We start from the raw sequence: 21,625 nt of genomic DNA, 5'->3' as shown, positions 1-21,625 counted from the left end.
CAAGACTATTGTATTATTATCAATATTAACCATTAAAAAATATTATTTATATATCTCTGTATTATCTAGATTGTATGTGGTTATTTATATTCTTCTATCTTACAATTAACAATTAACAATGAACATTCCCTTTCAGATAAAATGTTTCATTGACCTACACGACGGGATCAGGAATGTCCGTTTAAAAATTTACATTTTTAAAAAAATTCAAAATTCGGAAATTTTTTTGAAGCGTAAAACTACACCTGGAAAAATATAGAGTACTATCTCAGAGTTACGTTTTAACCATTTGCAAATATCTATAGGGCGTATAGGGCCTCGCCTCAGCCCCTTCCCCCCCTCACACCTTGAGGTAACAAAATGAGTATATTCGGTGTCCTCCCCCCCTCCTGTTACGCCTCCAGATAGGAGAAAGCGGAAATTTTATTTGGGTTTAATGCAGAGCATAAAAATTGTTAAAAATATTTCTTCTTAAACTGCTAGTTAAATCGATTTTTTGCGTTCCCCCCTTTCGGGAAACCGTGTCTAAACCTGCTATATATTACATATATAAAATTTGTATGCATTAAAGGGACTATCAATGGTATTTCACATGACACTTTGCGTAGATAGAAAAGTCTTATGTTTTTAATTACATATTGTCGTTAGCAACTGCATGGGTAATAGGTTAATGAGTATAAATGAGAAATTAGTTATCGACTTGATACTTTATAAAACTTTATCTGTTTTCAAAAGAAACCTTTTATTTAAGGTTTCATTTAAAATTTCGGGAATATTCCCTTTTATTTATTAAGAAGTTAAATATTTACTAAATTAGTTGAGTAGAATGCTGCACCAGGGGTCAAGTCGCGCCAGAAGTTGGTGTCAGTCAACTTCTAAGGTTTGTACCTGAATTCAAGAAACGTGGAAACAGGGGTATATATTTTTTTTGGAAAATCACCCCCCCCAGAAATAAATTTTTCTCACTTTTGTAAGTGTTCTTTACTAAATATGAGACTAAAACAGTTTTTAAGAAAGTTGATGATTTGAAGTATCTTGCAATTTTTCATCTTTTGTCAAAATCCCTAGTGGGGGACGGGGGGGGGGGGGGGGTGAGATAATTAAAAAATATATATAAACCACTGAACCATGAATTTATATGTAAGATAAATTAAAATGTATTTATATATCTTTTTAAAAACTCAACTAAAAAACTGAATTGTAAATCGAAAAAAATTTTAATTTTCCATTCAGGTTTTGAAGGAATATTTCCGACCTCAGCAGAGAAATGTTTCTGTTTCGAGGTTGAACACTCACTTCCTTGAGGTCGGAGAAGGAAGGTAAATAAAGTTTAGAGGTTAAACATATATTTCCTTGAGGTCGGAGAAGGAAGGTAAATAAAGTTTAGAGGTTAAACATATATTTCCTTGAGGTCGGAGAAGGAAGGTAAATAAAGTTTAGAGGTTAAAACACCAACTTCCTCAAAGTCGCAGAAGGAAGGTAAATGATAATTTTGAGGTCAACCCACACTTTCCTGATGTCGTTACTAAAATAATGTTTTGTGTTGAAATTGTTTTAGATAAATGCGTGACCTACAAGAATATAAATAAAGAAAAACAAACAAAAAGCAGAATATGAAGAGAAAGGAAGATTTTTTTATTTTTCAGAATGCGATATTTTTCTGACCGTTTTTGATGAAACGAAAATTATTTGATAATATACTTTGCTTGTCTGTCTGTCTGTTTGTCTATTTGTATCCAATAAACGTCAAAACTGCTTTTACTTTTGTAAAATTTTGAAAATGAGAGAAAAATTGTTATGAAATCCGCAAACTTTTTTAGTAGATAAAAGCCTAGTTATTTAATAAAGGAATAAATAATTGAATAAATTGATTTATTATTTGATTTTTAATCAATCAAACAATAAATCAACAATTATTATTTAAAAAATCAATTAATCGTTTCATCAATTAATTAGATAATCAATTAAATAAGATTTTTAATCAAATATTTTAATCAAAACACGAAATTTGGAAACAAGCGATCAAATAATTAATCAATTATAAAGAGAACAATATTTCTAGGTCGGTTGCCTACCAGATAATCCCTGGGCAGAGGAAACCCACGGTTGTAATGATCCCTGGTCTCCACTCCTATACACACATGAACGGACAAAAGGCTTCCTGTTTACTCAGGTCTACATTATTAAAGGGGTTGGAGACGAAATTTTAACCCTTCATTTAAAGAGGTGCATACCCGATATTTGACGGTATCCATTTTACTTTTGTGAATGCAAGAAGGAATCTATGTTTTTCTTTCTACAAATAGATTATTTTAATTATGGTTTCTTTATGTAAGTGACCAACATATCTGTCACATTATTGATCAGATAGAGGTTTTAAAGGTACTGTTGTGTATCGGGCATATCCTTCTTTAAATGGAGTTTTAATTAGAATTACTAGGACAGTTCCTTTATAAAGGATTCTTTTCGTATTTTGATGTTACCATTTATTTAATCAGTTGCTTAACAGTAAATTGGGCAAGAGTACATTTTTGCTTGACTTTGCTGCTAAAATTAACCGATAAATTTTACAAGCTCTAATCCCTATATTTTGGCGACCTGATGGTGGTAAACCTTTTATATTTGATATAATAGAATTCATAGTTTGAAATATCTAAGGGTCTACGACATCGGGTTGCAAAGATAATTAAAGGAATTAAAAATTCTGAGTATGTGACAAGAACTCAGTGTACCTTTAAATGTTGAAGGCATAATATCAGTTTTAAGAATTTAAGATAGTTTACTGTTCCATTGTGAAGTAACTGAATTAAGGGCATATTCTAATTTAAAGAACATTCTCTTACTGAAACTCTGGGGTTACAATGCATATTGCAGAATTTGTTGTAAGCCGGGGACTGATAAAAAATTATAATTCTAATTCCTCAAAATTTAGCATAAAAAACATGTCACCCAATATGCCGAGAAAAAAAAAATTATAAATTCAATCAATCAATTTTCTAGATATTGTGACATGCATGATTACTCCTGCGTTGTCTACGACCATGAATGTTCCGGCCAATCTAGCAAAGGTCATCTAAAGAAGGTTTTGTTCACTAACTGGGTCGAGGATGCGCTGGCGGTCACGGAGAAGCTTACAGAGGGTCCCGTTGTCCTCGTCGGGTCCTCTATCGGAGGCTGGCTTTCTATCATCACCGGCCTCAAGCTGAAGGAGAGATTGCATGGTTTAGGTGAGTTTGAATTTCACAAGTTTTTGTTTTAATTTTTATCTTTATTATTTTAAGTCTTGTTTTCTCCGGCTCTGAACTACGTTTGGCAACACTACCATAGACACAAAGCTCAACTCCCTCCAGATGTAAATATTTTAGTTTTTTCTAGAAATAATTCATTTCATTATGACTGGTATAATTTTATGAGGATTAGATTAATTTTTTATAAGGATTTGAAGTTTAGTTAGGATTATTTTAGTTTCATGGTTTAGTTTCATCACGATTAGTTTAGTTTCACGAGGATTAGTTTAGTCTCATGAGAATTAGTTTAGTTTCATGAGAATTAGTTTAGTTTCATGAGGATTAGTTTAGTTTCATGAGGATACGTTTAGTTTCATAAGGATTATCTTAGTTTCTTTGGATTAGTTTAGTTTCATGAGGATTGGTTTAGTTTCATGAGAACTAGTTTAGTTCATGTTGATTTGTTTAGTTTCATAAGGATTATTATAGTTTTATTAGGATTGGTTTAGTTTCATGAGGATAAGTTTAGTTTCATGATGATTAGTTTAGTTTCATAAGGATTATTTCAGTTTTATTAGAATTGTTTTAGTTTCACTAGAATTGGTATAGTTTCATGATTGTTTTATAGTTTCATTAGGATTGGTTTAGTTTCACTAGGATTTGTTTAGTTTCATTAGGATTAGTTGAATTTCATTACGATTAATTTTATTTCATGAGGATTAGTTTAATTTCATTAGGTTTAGTTTAGTGGTGCAAGGTTTAGTATAGTTTGGTAAAGTTATCACGACTCATACTACGATGACATTCTTCTGTGTTTAACAAAATTTAGTAGTAGTGGTGCAAGGTTTAGTTTAGTTTGGTATAGTTACCATGACTATTGCTTTCTTGAATCATACTACAATGACATTCTTCTGCGTTTAACTAGATGTAGTAGTAGTGGTGCAAGGTTTAGTTTAGTTTGGTATGATAGTTACCATGACTATTGTTTTCTTGAATCATACTACAATGACATTCTTCTGCGTTTAACAAGTTGTAGTAGTAGGTATCCTGTAGTACTGATATCCCTTCTATCCTGTCAAGTCTAGTTCTTAAATTGTATCCAGTTTGATCTGCTGTGACCATATAATATTTAGACGCGCCGGCGGCTGGAAGCGGGAGATCCCCACGTGCACACCCACGAGTACGGAAATGCGCTCTTGAAGGAAGATTTTGCCGCGGATAGCTTACAGTACGAGTTAGATCTGAGCAAAACTCTAGATATTACTTGTCCAGTCAGAATAATTCATGGTCTTAATGACCGAGAGATACCATCCGACCAGTCTATGAAGGTAAATAATCTTTTTGAATTTTATATGTTCAAAGGGAAAGTTTATCTTGGTTTATTCGAAAATTGAATTATCACTTTAATCTTGAAATATTTAAGCTTTGCCTGAGTCTTGCCAGTGAAGATGTAGATTTGATCTACAGGAAGAACAGCACCCATCAGCTGGAGTCCCCGCCAGACTTGGAACTGTTTCTAACCACCCTTGACAGGTATTGGTTACCAGAGGTCCATCAATGTGGTGGGGCTGGGAGAATCTTTTTTATCTGAGGCTGTCCTCTCAGATTTAAAAAAAAAAACTCATTTTGTCCGTTCTTGTTTAATTTTAATTTGAATCTCTCTGCCTCCCCCCCCCCCCCTTACAAACTTCCTTGTTGCGTCTACAAATATCCATTAGCCTTCATTTTCACTGCAAAAAAAGCTAAATATAACCTCTATCAACTTTTAATTATATTTGTAAGATTATTCTGGGTCGAAATAAATAATTTGATAATTTGTTAAACCCTGTGAATAAATCTAGAATATATTCTAGGATGATTAAAGATAATCCTGTCAGATGAATCAAGAATTTGTGGACCAAACTTTGTAGATCAGAAATCTAGAAACCTGGTGATTTAAATCTAGAAACCTGGTGATTTTGAATCTAGAAACCTTGGTGATTTGAATTTAGAAACCAGGTATATCAATAATTTAGAAACCTTGGGATCTAAAATCTAGAAAACTGGTGATCTAAAATCTAGAAACCTGATGATCTATAGTCTATAAACCTTGTGATCTAGAATATAGAAACCTGGTGATCTATACTCTATAAACCTTGTGATCTAGAATATAGGAACCTGGTGATCTAGAATCTATAAACCTTGTGATCTAGAATATAGGAACCTGGTGATCTAGAATCTATAAACCTTGTGATCTAGAATAAAGTAACCTGGTGATCTAAAATCTATAAACCTTGTGATCTAGAATATAGAAACCTGGTGATCTATAATCTAAAAACCTGGTTATCTACAATCTATAGATACCTGGTTATCTATTATCTAGAACCATGGTTATCTAAAATCTAGAAACCTGGTGATTTATAATTTAGAAACCTGGTGATTTATAATCTAGAAACCTGGTGATTTATTATCTAGAAACTTCGTTATCTATAAATTTAGAAACCTGATGATCTATAATCTAGAAACCTGGTGATCTATAAATGTAAAAACCTGGTGATCTATAATCTTGAAACCTGGTTATCTATAAATGTAGAAATATAGTGCTCTAGTATTTAGAAACCTATCATATCTAGAATCTAGAGACCTTGTTATCTAGAATCTAGAAAAAAGTTGTATTATCTAGAATTCTAGAAACCTGGTTATCTAGAATTAAGAAAAAAGATACATCATCTAGAATTCTAAAAACCTTGTGATCTAGAATTCTAGGCATTTCAGAAAATGATAAACTTGTGAAACAGAATATTTCATATTTCGTAACAAACCTAGCAGTATCAAATGTAATGTAGATTTTAGATATATCTATTTTTGCTCTAAAACATAAAAACTTCACTGTTTCCTTTAAAACTATGTGCGTGAATTATTGGTTTATTAGATATAGTTAACACAATGTTAGAACGCTTAATTTATGTGATTTTCCTCTAGTATTAAAACACCAAAATATTGTCGCATTAATACAAAAAATCTCAGTAATCTCAAAAAAAAACATCGTTTCATGGGAAATAAATAAATAAAAAATACGTAAAAAAAAACATGTTTTGTAGGCTTCCTCCAGGGGTTTATATTTTCCAATAGATATTATTTAGAAAAACAAATATTGACCAAACGAGATTCAAACTTAATCCTAAATTTTGGGGTTTTTCGATGAGAAAATATTTGATAAATATAAATCCCTGTATTTCTCGCTGTAATAGTTCTCTCACTTATATGTAGTATTTTATGAATTAATTTCAGATCTGACCCTAGGATAAAATGGGAACAGAACCAAAAATAGTTATTTACTCAATTACAGGGTGTCCACATTGTGTTGCAGCAAAAAACTCATTACAGGTAAAGTCATTGATAAAGTTTTTTAAGTAAATATTTCCCAGGTTTTTTGTAATAATAATTCTCCAGAAATATAATTTAGATTTCATCAAATTAAAAAATTTCTGAAAGTATTAAAGAATAATGTATTAATAGTTAGTTTCAGCACAAGTGTTTGTATTTATACGTAGTTCATATTTAACACGTAAAGAAATGTTTCTCGTAAGAAACTTTTCAGATTTTTAGATACAAATTATTTTGATTTGGAATATAGTATTTTGTTCCGGGGGTTTGGAAATATAAACAATTTTGCATTCTCTAGGAGAATGGATTGACCTATGTGGATGTTGGAGTTGATAGGTTTCCACCAAATGTTAGGAACATCATTGAAAAGACATTCAGTCATCCCAGTTCCCCTTTTTTTTAATTTAGTGATATGTATTAAATTCAGAGCCCCCTAAAAAGAAAAAAATGAAGCCCCCTCCCCCTGGAGAACTTCCTGAATATGCGCCTTTAATTAAAATAGTTATTAATAATACAGAAAAGCTGTGATATTTTCATGTTTACAAAGGGGCTTATAGATGAATTATTGTGACACCTTGTTGTCTAACAAAATATCAGTTAATGTTCGCAGGTGTTATTATTCCCCCCCCCCCCTCCTCACACCACACTCCCTCATAGAGACGCCTTTATTTCATTTTATAGAATTCATTGGTTTGGTTAGAGAGTGGGTTGCCAAGAGAACTGGAAAGACGAGTGTACCCCAGATATTCTTTAATTCTACGTATGTTGGAGGGAACCTGGAGTTAAACAAGGCATTCTCCAACCCTGAGAGGAAAGCTGAACTTCTCAAGGTTCTGGAGGAGGAAGAAAATACTGGTAAATCAAATTTTATTTCAGGGGAAAACTTATTTTTGCTCAACGTTAAAATAAAAATTGAGTTAGCTATATCTGGAAAAACGGTACTGGACATAATCATGGTGAAAATTTATTTTAGTTCAGATTTTGTATGTTTGACTTACGTCTTTCTGCTATGTTTTGTTTTACTTCTTATTTATCTCTATAAATTGTATGCGATCCGAGGGATAAAGGGATCCATATGAATTTTAAATCGATAGTTTTAAAAACTTACATTTACAGTAATTTGAACATCCGACGTATTTTCCAAGATTTTAAAAGTACTTTATGTACTGTATGTACTGTATGTACTGTATGTACTGTACTGTATCAAGCATGGTTATTAGGATTTGTTCAGAAAATTATGTCAGAGAAAACTTTTCTAAAAATTATTGGTAACATTTTTTTTACCGCTTCGCCAGTACTTATGCCGGTGTAAATTTTTGACGCCGTTAAAGGGATTGTTCATCCTTTTCAACTGCACTTAAAAGCCCATTTTTGGGAGTTAAGGATATCTTAGGGGTGATCATGAGGACGAGAACGTCCAAAGCTTTAAAATGTATGATAATTTCCGTTTAATGTTAGAGGAGCGCCCCCTGCTGCCCCACCCTAGCGAGGCTGAAGGCGTGTCTGATGTGCTGCATGGCGATGTATCCTGTGAAAAGGAGGAGAATGTAGATCTAATTAATCAAGCCAAAGAACAAGGAGTTTTTAAAACAAATAAAAGGGTAAGAAACTAGTGCTTAGAATCCGGATCCGGAATTGAATCCTTAAAAATTTATGGATCCGGATCCGGAATTGAATCCTTAAAAATTTATGGATCCGGATCCGGAATTGAATCCTTAAAAATTTATGGATCCGGATCTAAATTCCCAAACAACGGAAACCAAGTCTGTTCTCAGAACACACAACGAAATAAAAACATCCTTTATCAAAATAAAAAAATAGCAAAAGGAGAAGGAAGCTTTGCAACTTTTTTGTTTTAAGAAAATATCTAAAAATATTCCTGAGCTGGATCCAGATTTGTACCTTTTTTTTACTTAATGAATCCAGGATTCAGATCTGGATCCAAAAGATACTTATTCCTAAGTGCTTGAGGAAACAAAACAAATGATAAAAAGAAACTTGTTAAAAAAATATAAAATATAAACGTTGAAAACAAATAATATTAAACAAATATCAGTTTTGAAACAAACGAGAAAATTAGAGGGAAAAGACAATATCTTTCATTGGGGAAAATTAGAGGGAAAAGACAATATCTTTCATTGGGGAAAAATTCACTCGTCTACCTTTATAACCTTTCTTTTGAGAAGCCAAAGTTTCTTTGGAAACGATTTCTTCTAAAAATGGACGAATTAAGTGAAATTGTAACAAATGCCAATTAGGTTAAGAATCTAATCAATTTTCTCAGCAATCTTTTAAATCAAGGATTTGATGAAATTTTGTCAACCTTGTCAACCTAACCTAATAATCAGCATAATTTTTATTTTCCATTTAGGGATTGTTTTGCGGAAGTGTCCCTGATTCTGCAACCGGAAGTGAGTTGGTTAGTTTCCTGGTTCAAAGTAAAGGACTGGAGGAACAAGAGGCGGTTGAAACCTTAAAGCAGATTCTGGAGAAAAATCTTATCCTTAGTGTAGAGAACAAGGAGATATTTGAACCAGATTCATCTTTGTATAGGTAGGATAGTTCTAGATTCAGATATATTGCATACTAGCTGAAGGGCCGGCATTGCCCGTGGAAAAAAAAATATTTTGATAAAAAATATTTGAAAAAAAATTCGAATTTGTTTTAGCATATGTCACCCCAAGGCCACCCATAAGTGTCCACAAAAAAATCAGCCCATTCAGTCCAGCCGTTTGGGCGGAAAGAGGGAAGATATATATGAATGTCTTGTTTTATTATATAGATAATCAAATTAATAGTATTATTGTTATTATCATCTAAATCTATATTATAAATATTGTTGTAATCTCTGTTTGTCTGTCTGTTTGTTTGTCCGATCATAACTCAGGAACCTCTGGACCGATTTGTCTCAAATTTTGATTGGGTAACTCGGGAGAACTACGGGAATGTTCTTAGCTTAGTTTTGAGATTCTAAGTTGAGTAGGTCTACTTTAATAGCAAAAAAATAGTTTCCAGGTAAAATTGTTCAAGGGCGGGTAAACGGCCGGAGTAACTTTAGTAGCCTTTGCAGCGCTGGGTTCCCAGCTAGTGATTTTTATATATAAGTTGCAATCTCTGTTTGTTTGTTTGTCCGATCAAAACTTAGGAATCCCTGGACCGATTTACCTCAAAATTTGATTGTGGAACTCGTTTTTGGTTATCCTATCTATCTGGTTCAGGTTTGGATTATCCTATCTATATGGTTTAGGTTTGGATTATCCTATCTATCTGGTTCAGGTTTGGAATATCCTATATATCTGGTTGAGGTTTGGAATATCCTATCTATCTGGTTGAGATTTGATTATCCTATCTATCTGGTTCAGGTTTGGAATATCCTATCTATCTGGTTTAGGTTTGAAATATCCTATCTATCTGGTTGAGGTTTGATTATCCTATCTATACTGGTTTAGGTTTGGAATATCCTATATATCTGGTTTAGGTTTGGAATATCCTATTTATCTGGTTTAGGTTTGGAATATCCTATATATCTGGTTTAAGTTTTGATTATCCTATATATCTGGTTTAGGTTTGGATTATCCTATCTATCTGGTTTAGGTTTGGATTATCCTATTTATCTGGGCTAAATACTGAATATCCTCCTGAATGCGTGAGCCCACCTGCTGACCAGGCTGCGCAGGATATCCGGAAAGTTGTTCTCAAACTTTTCGCGGATTTTCTCTCTCCAGATGGCAAATATGTCGACTATAAGGTAATCATTTTAAAACTTATTTTTACTTTATTTATAAATATTATTTTATTTAAATCTCAAAATAATTTTGCGAATTTTATGCAAAAAATTTTTACTACAGGGAATGGCATCCTCTTCATTGTGGGAAAAGTTTAAATTGCTTGTCAGTCAGCTGCAGCGTGTTGACGTATCTACCCTGAGCGAGGATGAAAAGCTGGCGTTCTTCATCAACATCTACAACGTCCTTGTCATTCATGTAACTGTGGAAAGAGGAGTTCCTGGTAGTCTTTATCAACGATACAAGTAAACCTTTTATTATTAAAATTGTCGGTAGTTTTATTCTGGCCAATTGCTTGTGAAAACATAGGTCATCACTTTAGCGTTGTGAATTCTGGGAGTTTTGCACGTTTTCGTCTGATTAACTGTTTATCTATCCAAATAAATTGTTTCGTCTTTGATATCCTGCGTTTTGATTCGAAACCTAATTCAGGGACAACAAAGATTATGCACATTGTTTAAGAAGTTGTCACAGCGGATATCAAGATCAGAAACTATCGATTAGCACTGTTTCGAGTTTTTAGAATGGATAGCCTCGTCTAGCTCGCCCGACCGAACGTTTTTTTTACTGTATACTAAGTTGAATTAATAACTAGACGTTTTATTGTAGATTCTTCAGCTCTGTAAGCTACGTGATCGGAGGGTTTCTCTACTCTCTCAACGATATTGAGAACGGGATACTGAGGAGTAACAGGCAATCCATGGGAACCCTGTACAGGAAACCATTTAAATCTGGGGATCCAAGGTTGAAGATATCCCTAGCTCATGTGGATCCTAGGATACACTTTGCTCTCAACTGCGGAGCAAAGAGTTGTCCTCCGATCAAAACCTTCTCCGGGGACCAGGTTCAGGATCAGCTACAAGTAGCAACATCTTCATTTTTAGAGGTATCCATCTATCTATTCATTTATCTATCTAGATCTCGTATTTATTTGTGAAAAACTATGCTCAGAGTCAGAAACGTAAATTTTATTTTCATTAATTTTTTTAGTGGCTTGCTAATAAGTTTCATTTTGGGGGAAATTGTGAAGTGTCTAATTACAATTTGGGGGGGGGGGTCTCAAGAAATTTTAAGAACAAATTTAAAATATGCATTAAAACCTTATGATTTGTTTGTTAAATACGCAATTAAGTTTTTGTAGCAAACGCAGTCCGTACATTCCATGATTTGTTTAGTCTGATGATGCTGTGGTGGTGAACACGGATACCGGGATAATTAATCTCTCCCAGCTGTTTAACTGGTACTCCGTAGATTTCGGAGATTCTCCTCGAGATATTCTAACCTGGATCACGGAGCGGGCATCAGGAGAGAAGAAGGCGCAGCTCTCCGAGCTCCTGGAGAAGGATAATTACAAGATCGTGTATCTCACATACGATTGGGGTAACAATGAGAAGAAATAGTGATAAAAAATTGAAAACTCAGAACATGTTGTTTAATCAATTCAGAAAGAACTAATCCGTATCCTTTCCATGGTTTAATTAAGTTCACACCTTTTGGATCTATTAAAACTGCTAGAACAAGTTACATTCCTCAATCTGCTCTTGGTTAGAAAAGATAATGAAAAGTAGCTGTTTTTAATGGATTAAGCAATTAATCGCTTCAAATTAAAAGTTTCTGTTGTGGATATTAAGATTAGATGTTAGCGCTAAAAACGTTCTGTTCTCAGTATTCAGTATTAATTTGTAACTGATATTTTTATTTTTCTGCTTGTTTTAGATGTGATATGAAGTTTGACGAAAATTTTTTTTTGATTCGTACATAATATGACCACATATTCATGTATATTATTATTATCCTTGCATAAACTACAGTACAAAATCCGTCCTAAATGTTCACTTATGCACAATACATTATACATTTATAGTAATAGTATCTAAGTATATACAATACACTTCTATGTGATTTTAATAAGTTAACTTACTGTGATGATTTTAAAAAACAACTTCTCAATACTTTACAAATGTATTTAATAAATTTAATTGTTATTTATATCAATATTTTCATTGTATTTACACAATAACAGCTCAATACACCTTGCAAATGCATGTTTGTAGCGCAATTTTGTAAAGGAATTGCTTACTTAAAAATTTCGCCATTTGCGCCAGTTTACCGCAAGAACAGCGCCATTTTAATTTTAGAAGTGGTTTTATTTGTGTTATATTTCAGAGAAATGAATAAAGGCGTTTGGGAGAATGGATTGGTAAAACTATGGAGTAACAGCTCACAGTTTATAATACTTGTTTGGGATCCATGCTCCGGGTTAGTAAATTTGCTCAACGTGTTCTGAATGAACAAATCTGCAAATATTTTAAAAAAAGTTTAACATTTAAAGTTTTGTTGGAAATTAATATAATGAGAGGTCGAAACTACTGAATCATCAAATCCTTAAGTTATATTCCGTCGGATAAAGATAATTCCATTCAGACATAACTCAAGGGTTTACCAATGAGAATCCACACAAAAAACGGCTTCACTGATCTTTAAGGATTTAGCACAAAGCCCAAAATCACTTTGAGTTATAAGTTTCCGCTTTGAATATTGAGTTCAGACATTTTAGATTAGTGCTATAATCCATCCGGTTCAAATTCAGAAGTTCCAACCTTTAAACTTTTTTGCTCTTATTTATAGTGTAAAATAGGATGATTACCATATGTATGCTCGATATATATTCGTTTGATAAAACATAATTTTCAGTTGGATCGTTGGTTCTAAGTTCTCGACATCTCTTGAACCAATGAACTCTGGAGATGACGGCTCCACGGTGGAAGTAGAAGAGAAGGAAGTTGATGAAAGTGGGACGGCTAATATTTCAACGTTTTTGCTACGAACCTTTATAACTTTTGGATTTCTTGATCTGGAGTTTGTCAATTTTTCTCCTGAACTCTTCGATTCTGTTTCAAAAAGATACAGGTATAAAGCAGTGCTTAGGATCCATTTCACTTTGATGTGGATCCGCTCTGGAAGAAATTAAACCGGGCCCGGATCCAGGTCATGAATATTTCTTTCAAGATTTACGGATTTTTTTTAACAGAAAAAGAATTTCAAAATTACTATTTTTCCTTTGTTTTTGCTTATTTTTATGCCAAAGCTTTTTAAACAATACAATTCTAAATAATCTCTCTTTTTTCTACAATTATGATTTGGGTTTTGAGAGCAAAAAGTTTTCTTATACATTTATATTGCCCCAGTTCCGTGAATCCGCATATTTTTGCGGATCCGGATCCAGGATGCGAAAATGTTACGGATCAGGATCCGGATCAATTACACTAGTTCGGTTTGTCGAATTCATCATTTCATCTTTGAATCTGAAAACCAAAATATCACATATTCATCGCACATTCTTCATATATAATTCAACCATATTTTTCATTTTATAATATTTCAATATTTCAGAGAGCTGCATCAGGAACTGAGTGATAAGGTTCCTGAACTACAAGGAACCCTCACCTCATTTATCTACTCAGTAAACCAACAGGAGACTCCTCTAGGTTAGCTTGATATCATGTTGGTTGGGTCTGGACTGTCCCTTCGCCGATTTGAAAGGCTCAAGAAAACTAGGGTTATTTCAATGCTTTACTTGTATCTTTTATTTATTAGTCGGTTGGTGAAGTAATTGATCTGTTGTCTGGTTGCTCGCCCATTGAGCTAGACAGTTGGGTTTCTGTCTGGTTGGGAAGTGAGGTAGTTTGTTTTATGTCGGACTAATTGGTGAGTTAGTCGGTTTTCTGTTAGGTTAGTTGGTGAGGTAGTTGGATTTTTGTCTGGTTGGTTGGTTTTTTGTCTTGTGGGTTGGTGAGGTGGTTTGTTTTCTGTAAAGGTTGATTGGTGAGGTAGTTGGATTTCTGTTTGTCTGGTTTGTGAGGTAGTAGGTTTTCTGTCTGGTTTGTTCATTGAGGTAGTTGGTATTCTTTCTGATTGGTTGGTTTCTGTTCGAATGCGGTAGTTGTTTTGTGAGATAGTTGGTTTGTGAGTTAGTTGGCTTTCTGTTTCTCTGATTGGTTCGTATTATTTATGGTTTGATTGTTAAGACGAAGACTTGGAGAAACTACTGGAGAAGGAAGAATGTTCCAAACCTGGTTTATCTAAACTTGAACTTCTGGTGCTTAAAACAAGGTTTCAAGAAACACAGGAGGATTCACCTTTCCAGGTTCTAAATGTACTAAAAAATAAACATGGTTAAAAATGGTTAGATATCTGTTATATCGGTTAGATATCTGTTATATCGGTTAGATATCTGTTATATATCGGTTAGATATCTGTTATATATCGTTTAGATATCTGTTATATCGGTTAGATATCTGTTATATCGGTTAGATATCTGTTATATCAGTTAGATATCTGTTATATCGGTTAGATATCTGTTATATCGGTTAGATATCTGTTTATATCGGTTAGATATCTGTTATATATCGGTTAGATATCTGTTATATCGGTTAGATATCTGCTTATATCGGCTGCGGCTAGGACAGACTTGGGAAGTTGCCGCTTGGGAAATAGAATACTCTTGGAATGTTCACTTGGGAAAAATCCTTTGGGAAAGTACCTAACATCATTTAGAATATGTTTGGTCGTGAAGTTGGGTTGAGGAAGGGAAGAGAAAGAAGAGCATTGAAGAGCGCTCTGCTAGTGTGTCGACACTGCCATCTATCCTTCACGAGCAAAGTTAGCTTTAGGAATATTTTCTCACTTAAAGTCTTCTGCTCTAATAAATATAACAGAGATACCAACGTTTTTGTGTTGTAAATTGATGGTTATATTAAACACTGACATTGCTGAAAAACAATGTTCAGTGTGGATTTAAAACTCTGAAGTGAAACTTTAAGTTAATAGAAAATTACTCATACTTTTTATTTTATTTGAAAGAAGATATTCTGCGCAGAATTCATCAAAGAACACATTTAGCTGAAGCTAAGGAGAGAGGAGAGCTTGAGGGGGAGTTGAAAAATAAATATATTTATCACAAGGTTAAATTTTGATAATTTCCGCCGATGACATTTTTTCAGCATGTTTTGGAAACACTTAAAAACTATTTCTGAGAATCAATAAAGTGACTGAGAGTGGGGTAACGTGACACATCCCCCCGCCCCCCTCCCCAGTAAGAGCAAATTTAAGGTGACATTATTAATTAAACATGGTTTCACATATCTGACGGTGACATTTTATTTCCCTGTATCAAAGAATATGTTCAAAATGGGTTTCTGAGCTTTTACCTTAAACCGTTCTTAATTAGAATTTAATATTAAAGTCTTTTTAGAAATTTTCCAACTACTTTAGACAAAGTATCTTTTATGAGAGGGGGGGGGGAATAATTCTCCAAGAACATATATATTCCTTGCAAATAACAAATAAATATATTACAAATAAAAAATATGTTTTGTTTTTGGTTTTAGGAGGCTGTAGAACATTTTTCAAGAAACCTTAATCATACAATTTCACTCAATGCAGTCAGGTATTCTTAATGGAAAAGTTTTTTTTTATTATCATTTGCCAGTTATAGCGAATATATATGCATATAAATATTAAATAAATATATGATGTGGTTTATTAAATAGGTTATTATTATTCCAAAAAAAATTTAATAAATGATATTATTACTAATGACTAATTTTATTACTATTCAGGAATTACTGTAAGGTTTATCAGCTGTATAGTTCGGAGCTCAGAAAACAAATAGGTTAGAATTTAAGCATTTAAAAGATCTTTAAATGAAAAAAAAACATAACTCCACTCTACAGGTAAAAAATTTTATGGTTTGAATCCTGGGATTAAACAGTTTTCCGTATCTTGTGCAATTCTACGGATTAAATTAATCCTTCCATGTTGGTTGAATCCTGACGTATTAACAAAGTTTGAGGGATTGAATTCCTCAAATTTTAAATTTGTCAGGTGGGTATCAAGCGTTGAAGATTAGCGCTATCAAATACAAAAGTTTGACCTTAGGCACTATTACAGGGGAGTACGCTGATGTGAACGGACTTGAGTTAGCTTCTATACAGTTCTCCCAGCTTCTAGGTGATAATATTTTTTTAAATCTTTTAAAAAAATTATTTTATTTTAAATCTTTTGATCTCCTTTCCAGGAATATGGATTATCTTAAGTTATTGTAAAGTCGTTAATTTTATTCTTTAAATATAAAATTGGTTTGAATTGATTTTTTGTAATGTTCTTTCTGAAATGGATGTTAACATTAAGATTTATTGTTAGATGTTTTTTTTTTTGCTTTGATTGATTTCCTTAGCTTTAGTTTCATTTTCAGCTCCTTTGAACGTAACTCCTTATCTGACGTTCTTGAATTTTAGATTTTCTCCTTTAATTGATTTGCTTAGCTTCATTTTTAATGTCATGGCTGTCTTGAACGTAACTTTTATCGGATATTTAATATTGCCGAGTTTATATTTCTGTTATTCTTTTGAATATACATCTTTCACTAAAATATAGATTTATTTTATTGTTTAAGTTTATATTTTTGACGAAGATGATTTTAATATTAGTCTGAAATTTAGGACGAGATGTAAAGAAGAGTACTGTCAAGAGGTTCCGACGAATGTACGGGAGAAGTGGGAAGGAAGGAGGAGGAAGGATGGAGGGAAGAGTTTACAGTTCCGCTCTTCGTCAGGAGATTGGAGAATATGCGATAGCACATGGCGTGGATGCCGCGGTTAGGTAAAAGAACGAGTAGACTAAAAGTCGTTTTTGCACAGGAGTGTAATTGAAAATCCACAACATATTGATTGTTTGTGCGAAATTCTTAATTGATAACTTAATGGCAAGAATTTAAATCTAAGCTATAACTTTTTATTAAACATTTATTTCGAGTTTATTAATGATTCTCAATTGGCGCAGAAAATGCAGGAGTTTATTGATCTTGTTCATCTTGTACAGAAAGCTTGGGAAACACTTAACAAATTAGAAATTTAAGATTTTTATGTTAATTCATTATGACGTGAATGTAGATTGCAATCTTAAATAAGTATTAGATTTAAGGTAGGTTTTGTTTCATGTAATTTTGACGTGTAAATGGAAAACTTTAGAATTAGTTTAATTGTAATTAATCATTGTTTCTCAGGCCCGGCCCTCCCACCCTGTCTAGAAATAACATGCCTTGTTTATTTTTATTATTGTGTTCTACAAAACTAGTTTCTTATAATGTCCTAAAACATTACAGTTGTCTGTAGTATGCAAACAAACCCCATTCGCCTCTCCTTAGTTCTTCTCTGATTGGATTAAAGTTGGAAACTGTACTGTACTTTTGTTCACAGTGTGTACAGCGAGAAGCTTCAAATGTCTGTTAAACCTGGTACAGTCAAGAAGTTCAGACGACTGTACATGAACAAACCTACAGTACACTCTGATACCACAACAACAATTGATCTTCTTCAGAGCAGTTTTAACGTTTTAAATCAGGTTAGTATCAAATTGTACAGTTTCACCTGTTATTATAACTAAAACATAAACATTATNGCATCAGCCCCTACGATCCTTTCTTCTTCTTTTCCTCTCTATTCTTCAATACCTTTCCTCTATCTACTACTTTTCATTTTCCTCCTTTTCCTTTAGTTCTAAATTGTTTTTGTTTTATTTGGTTTTATTTAAATTGAACATGTATGTATCGTTGCAGAAGGGCCTCTCATTCAAAACAACCAACAATGGTTAGAAAGGTTCTGGCTAAATTAAAATGTAAAAATTGTTAAATTTAAATTGTTTTAATTAAATATTTAGTCAAATATATATCTATCTATCTATCTATCTCAGAACTTCGGAGACATTTTTCTTAACCTTCTGATAATGGAATGTTGCATAAAATTTTTTAACTAAATGAATATATGGAGCTCCTTAAAACTGTTCCCGCATATTTTATGGCTATTTATTTATTTTTACAATTACTGAGATTTAGGAATAATAGTATAAAACCCATTGAAAAATGGCCATGACTACATTTTACAAATTCTTTCGATTCCTCTGAAGTACTGGGTTAAACTGTGATCAACATAAATTGTAAAATTAACTAGTCAATTTTACAATTCATGTTTGATTTTCAATATTTTACAAATATATTAACTATTTACTCAGGGTGGCGAAGGATATACTGTACAGTATTCTGTTGTACAACCGTACAACCTTGTTCATCACAACCTATCAACTGACCTTTCATCAATGCATGGAGAACTAGTTACCATCCCAACGGATATTATTCAGGTTTATAGATCTAACTTATGTTACAATATAATTCAATCATTGTTTTGATTTCTTTATTTTTTTTGTGGAGGTGTTGGGCGGGGTTGTATCACGTGAAATTTTAATTAAAAATAACTTTTTGTTTAAAGTGTGAAATAAAAACATTTTATATATGAGCAACAGAGAAATATTTGTAATTACAAGAAACGACACATTATTTTTTGTTTATCTTTAAAAATAAATCAATTGCTCGCTATAAAAAATGACCAATGTATTAACATTAAAACTTTTCATTAATACATAAATAAAATACAGTTTAACAATGAGTTGATTTTAGACAGTAAACGTTTGTTCTGATATTCAAGAAGAAAGCGAAGATTTAAGTTTCAAATCCGTGAAACCCTCTGTCGAAACAAGCTCGTCACATTCTCAAAACAAAAAACAAGATGAAAGCAATGAAAACACAAAAACTGATAAGGTAATTTTAGAAAAAATACAATTTTTCAATCAAACTTTAATTCAGTAAACGTTATTGTTGAATTTTTTAGGCGCCAAGGAAGAAGAAGTACACAAGAGGTAGTTATGTACAGTACAGCGCAGAAATGCGCGCAAAGATTGGAAAATTTGCCGCGAAACATGGTAACGTGGCTGCCATTCGCCATTTTTCTGAGGAACTCGGTCAAACAATTTCGGAATCTACTATCCGAGCAATGAAGGATAAATATATAGGTAAAAATTGCTTAATTTTACTCAAAATGTTCTCAAATGATTTTTTTTCTTTAGTAATGAGCCGCATTAAAGGAGAAAATATCTCCGAGGTCGGAGCCGGAGCTCGAGGCCGTCCATCCTCATTTGGCCAATATGATCAAATTCTTATTAGCACATTAAAAAGGTTTGTTTGTTTTATCGTATGCGAAAATGTTTCTTTCCTACAGTCCCTACAAAAGGACCCATGAAACGGGAATTGGAAGACGACTTTTAAGCTATCTTGTGTGTTTGTTTGATGTCTTTTAAAAGCAATAAGTTATCCTTGAAGTTTAAACATTAATCTTATTTCTTGAGATGCACCTGTTTAAATCAAATATTTTCTGTGGTTCATGCTTATTTTTGTTTATCGTTCATTGCTTACTCTGACTATTGGATTCTTATTTTTATTTTGAAAAGACTGAGTCTAACAGTCCTCTTCCTGTTCCACAGTTTTATGGGTTCCAATGTACTTTTTCTTGAAGTTGTAATAAATTGGTAAAAACTGAAGAGAATTTTTTTTATAGCCTGGTTATTTAATGCTTTAACCTTTAATAGGTTGGAAGAGAGAGGCGAAAAGATTAATTCATTTGCTGTGATTGCTACGGCCAAACAGGTTTAATTTTTTCTAACTAGGCTTTTAGAGCGCTTATAAACGATTCATAAACCTTCCCAAATGTCATATGAGACTTAAAATAAATTGGGCTCTGTCGATTTTAATCGTTTTAGGGCGCTTATAAACGATTCATAAACCTTCCCAAGTGTCATATGGGACTTAAAATAAATTGGGCGCTGTCGATTCAATCGTTTTAGGGCGCTTATAAACGATTCATAAACCTTCCCAAGTGTCATATGAGACTTAAAATAAATTGGGCGCTGTCGATTCAATCGTTTTAGGGCGCTTATAAACGATTCATAAACCTTCCCAAGTGACATATGGGACTTAAAATAAATTGGGCTCTGTCGATTTAATCGTTTTTCCGTAACTATTGGATACAACAAACAAAAACCCAGACAAGCAAAGTATATATGTAGATTATGGATGAGTAATTTTTTGTCTATATTGACATTTTAAACATTCTTGATTTTGGATATTACATTAATTTAACTTTTTATTCAAAAACATCTATTTGTTGAAGTTGAGTTAACACTATTAAATTACGAATTTCTGTCAAAGTTTAACTTTTTAAATCTACCAAAATTATTAATTGTTTGTTTAAGATTCTTCGAGATAGTGGGGATGAAAACAGTTCTGCAGTTTCTGCTCCTAAACTAACCCCCCAATGGGCTAAATCGGTTCTCAAAAGACTTCACGCTAAACCAAAGTTAAAATAATCCTAAGCTGAAAATAAATCTATAAAATATTAGTAAAATGTAAAAAATATGTCTTTATTTAATGTTTGATAACTCTCATGTGTATAAGATTTGGAAGAACTGACTCAGCAACAAAATCCTTGAAAATTGAGATGTTATAAATATTTTCTCAGATACAGGATGTTCTATAAATATGTTCTAGTACAGCTATATACACTCAGATACAGGATGTTCTATAAATATGTTCTAGTAAAGCTGTATACACTCAGATACAGGATGTTCTATAAATATGTTCTAGTAAAGCTGTAGTTACTTAGACTATTCTCTTAAGTACTACAACTTATTTTAATCTCTATTGCTTAGGAGGAGATTGGAAATAAGAACAGCTCCAGTAGAATGATCTCTTGATCTGTCTGAAGCAGAAACGTATAAGATGGAAAGGAGTCACTGCTATTATAAATGCAGAGACAAGGGAAAAGGCAGCAAGTACTTGACAACTCTCTCCTATAAAGGAGAATAACTCAGCAATATCTTCGCTAAAAGTAGATTTTATCACTGGTTTAACTCTTCTACCTGTACAAGTGGTTTCCAGTGTGATTATATTATATCTTATTTGACCCAATTATTTCTATATATAAAGGAATTGAGTCTTTGAAACAAACTCTGATTTTCTAATTCCTATATCTCTGCAACCCAATGTCATAGACCTTCGATATTTCAAATTATGAATTCTGTTGCATCAAATTATCTTAGTTTGAAATAGCAAAAGTCTACAACATGAAGTTTCATAGATATAGGGATTAGAAAATTTGAGTTTGTGACAAAGACTCAATTCCTTTCTAGAATTCAATGTTCTATATGTGTTTACCAAATCAATAAATTCAAATTTATTCAATATTTAAACTCTCTATCTCTCTGTCTTAGATATAGCTATTATTAGATTTAATTTGTTTATTATGNTACGTTTTTTTAACTTCTGAAAAATTACAGTTGAATATTTAACGAAATTCACTT

At 32.7% G+C, this 21,625-nt stretch overlaps 4 protein-coding genes across 7 annotated transcripts; all 4 read left to right on the top strand.

Annotated features, from left to right (window-relative positions):
- Nucleotides 1-122: 122 nt before the first annotated feature.
- On the top strand, nt 123-6,498 carry LOC111699194 (mycophenolic acid acyl-glucuronide esterase, mitochondrial). Of its 4 annotated transcripts, none has more exons than XM_023469798.1 (10): nt 123-171; nt 826-880; nt 1,234-1,319; nt 2,063-2,173; nt 3,001-3,227; nt 3,282-3,352; nt 4,361-4,555; nt 4,651-4,760; nt 5,081-5,225; nt 5,914-6,498. In XM_023469798.1, exons 2-9 carry the CDS (start codon nt 827-829, stop codon nt 5,106-5,108), a joined length of 882 nt encoding a protein of 293 aa, XP_023325566.1. In that variant the 5' UTR covers nt 123-171; nt 826; the 3' UTR covers nt 5,109-5,225; nt 5,914-6,498. The 4 variants fall into 4 exon arrangements, with proteins under 4 accessions (XP_023325566.1, XP_023325569.1, XP_023325567.1 ...); XM_023469801.1 differs by having other exon boundaries at nt 125-274; nt 818-880; XM_023469799.1 differs by having other exon boundaries at nt 125-352; nt 818-880.
- Nucleotides 6,490-12,545, top strand: LOC111699192 (uncharacterized). Its single transcript, XM_023469796.1, has 9 exons — nt 6,490-6,593; nt 6,892-6,942; nt 7,289-7,448; nt 8,052-8,194; nt 8,965-9,146; nt 10,188-10,341; nt 10,442-10,623; nt 10,988-11,264; nt 11,554-12,545. Exons 1-9 carry the CDS (start codon nt 6,516-6,518, stop codon nt 11,776-11,778), a joined length of 1,452 nt encoding a protein of 483 aa, XP_023325564.1. The 5' UTR covers nt 6,490-6,515; the 3' UTR covers nt 11,779-12,545.
- On the top strand, nt 12,402-15,463 carry LOC111699195 (uncharacterized). Its single transcript, XM_023469803.1, has 6 exons — nt 12,402-12,637; nt 13,073-13,288; nt 13,772-13,866; nt 14,407-14,525; nt 14,936-15,051; nt 15,258-15,463. Exons 1-6 carry the CDS (start codon nt 12,423-12,425, stop codon nt 15,352-15,354), a joined length of 858 nt encoding a protein of 285 aa, XP_023325571.1. The 5' UTR covers nt 12,402-12,422; the 3' UTR covers nt 15,355-15,463.
- A 271-nt stretch (nt 15,464-15,734) lies between these two features.
- LOC111699193 (uncharacterized) lies at nt 15,735-20,670 on the top strand. The gene is made up of 11 exons (XM_023469797.1): nt 15,735-15,827; nt 16,000-16,052; nt 16,331-16,390; nt 16,882-17,041; nt 17,638-17,782; nt 18,449-18,574; nt 18,891-19,031; nt 19,102-19,282; nt 19,337-19,445; nt 19,856-19,913; nt 20,519-20,670. Exons 4-11 carry the CDS (start codon nt 16,923-16,925, stop codon nt 20,630-20,632), a joined length of 993 nt encoding a protein of 330 aa, XP_023325565.1. The 5' UTR covers nt 15,735-15,827; nt 16,000-16,052; nt 16,331-16,390; nt 16,882-16,922; the 3' UTR covers nt 20,633-20,670.
- The last annotated feature ends 955 nt before the right edge of the window (nt 20,671-21,625 follow it).

The sequence above is a fragment of the Eurytemora carolleeae genome, unplaced genomic scaffold (genome assembly GCF_000591075.1).
Source record: "Eurytemora carolleeae unplaced genomic scaffold, Eaff_2.0 scaffold30, whole genome shotgun sequence".
In the NCBI taxonomy this organism is placed as follows: Eukaryota; Metazoa; Arthropoda; class Copepoda; order Calanoida; family Temoridae; genus Eurytemora; species Eurytemora carolleeae.
This window is presented reverse-complemented; position numbering and strand designations above follow the sequence as displayed.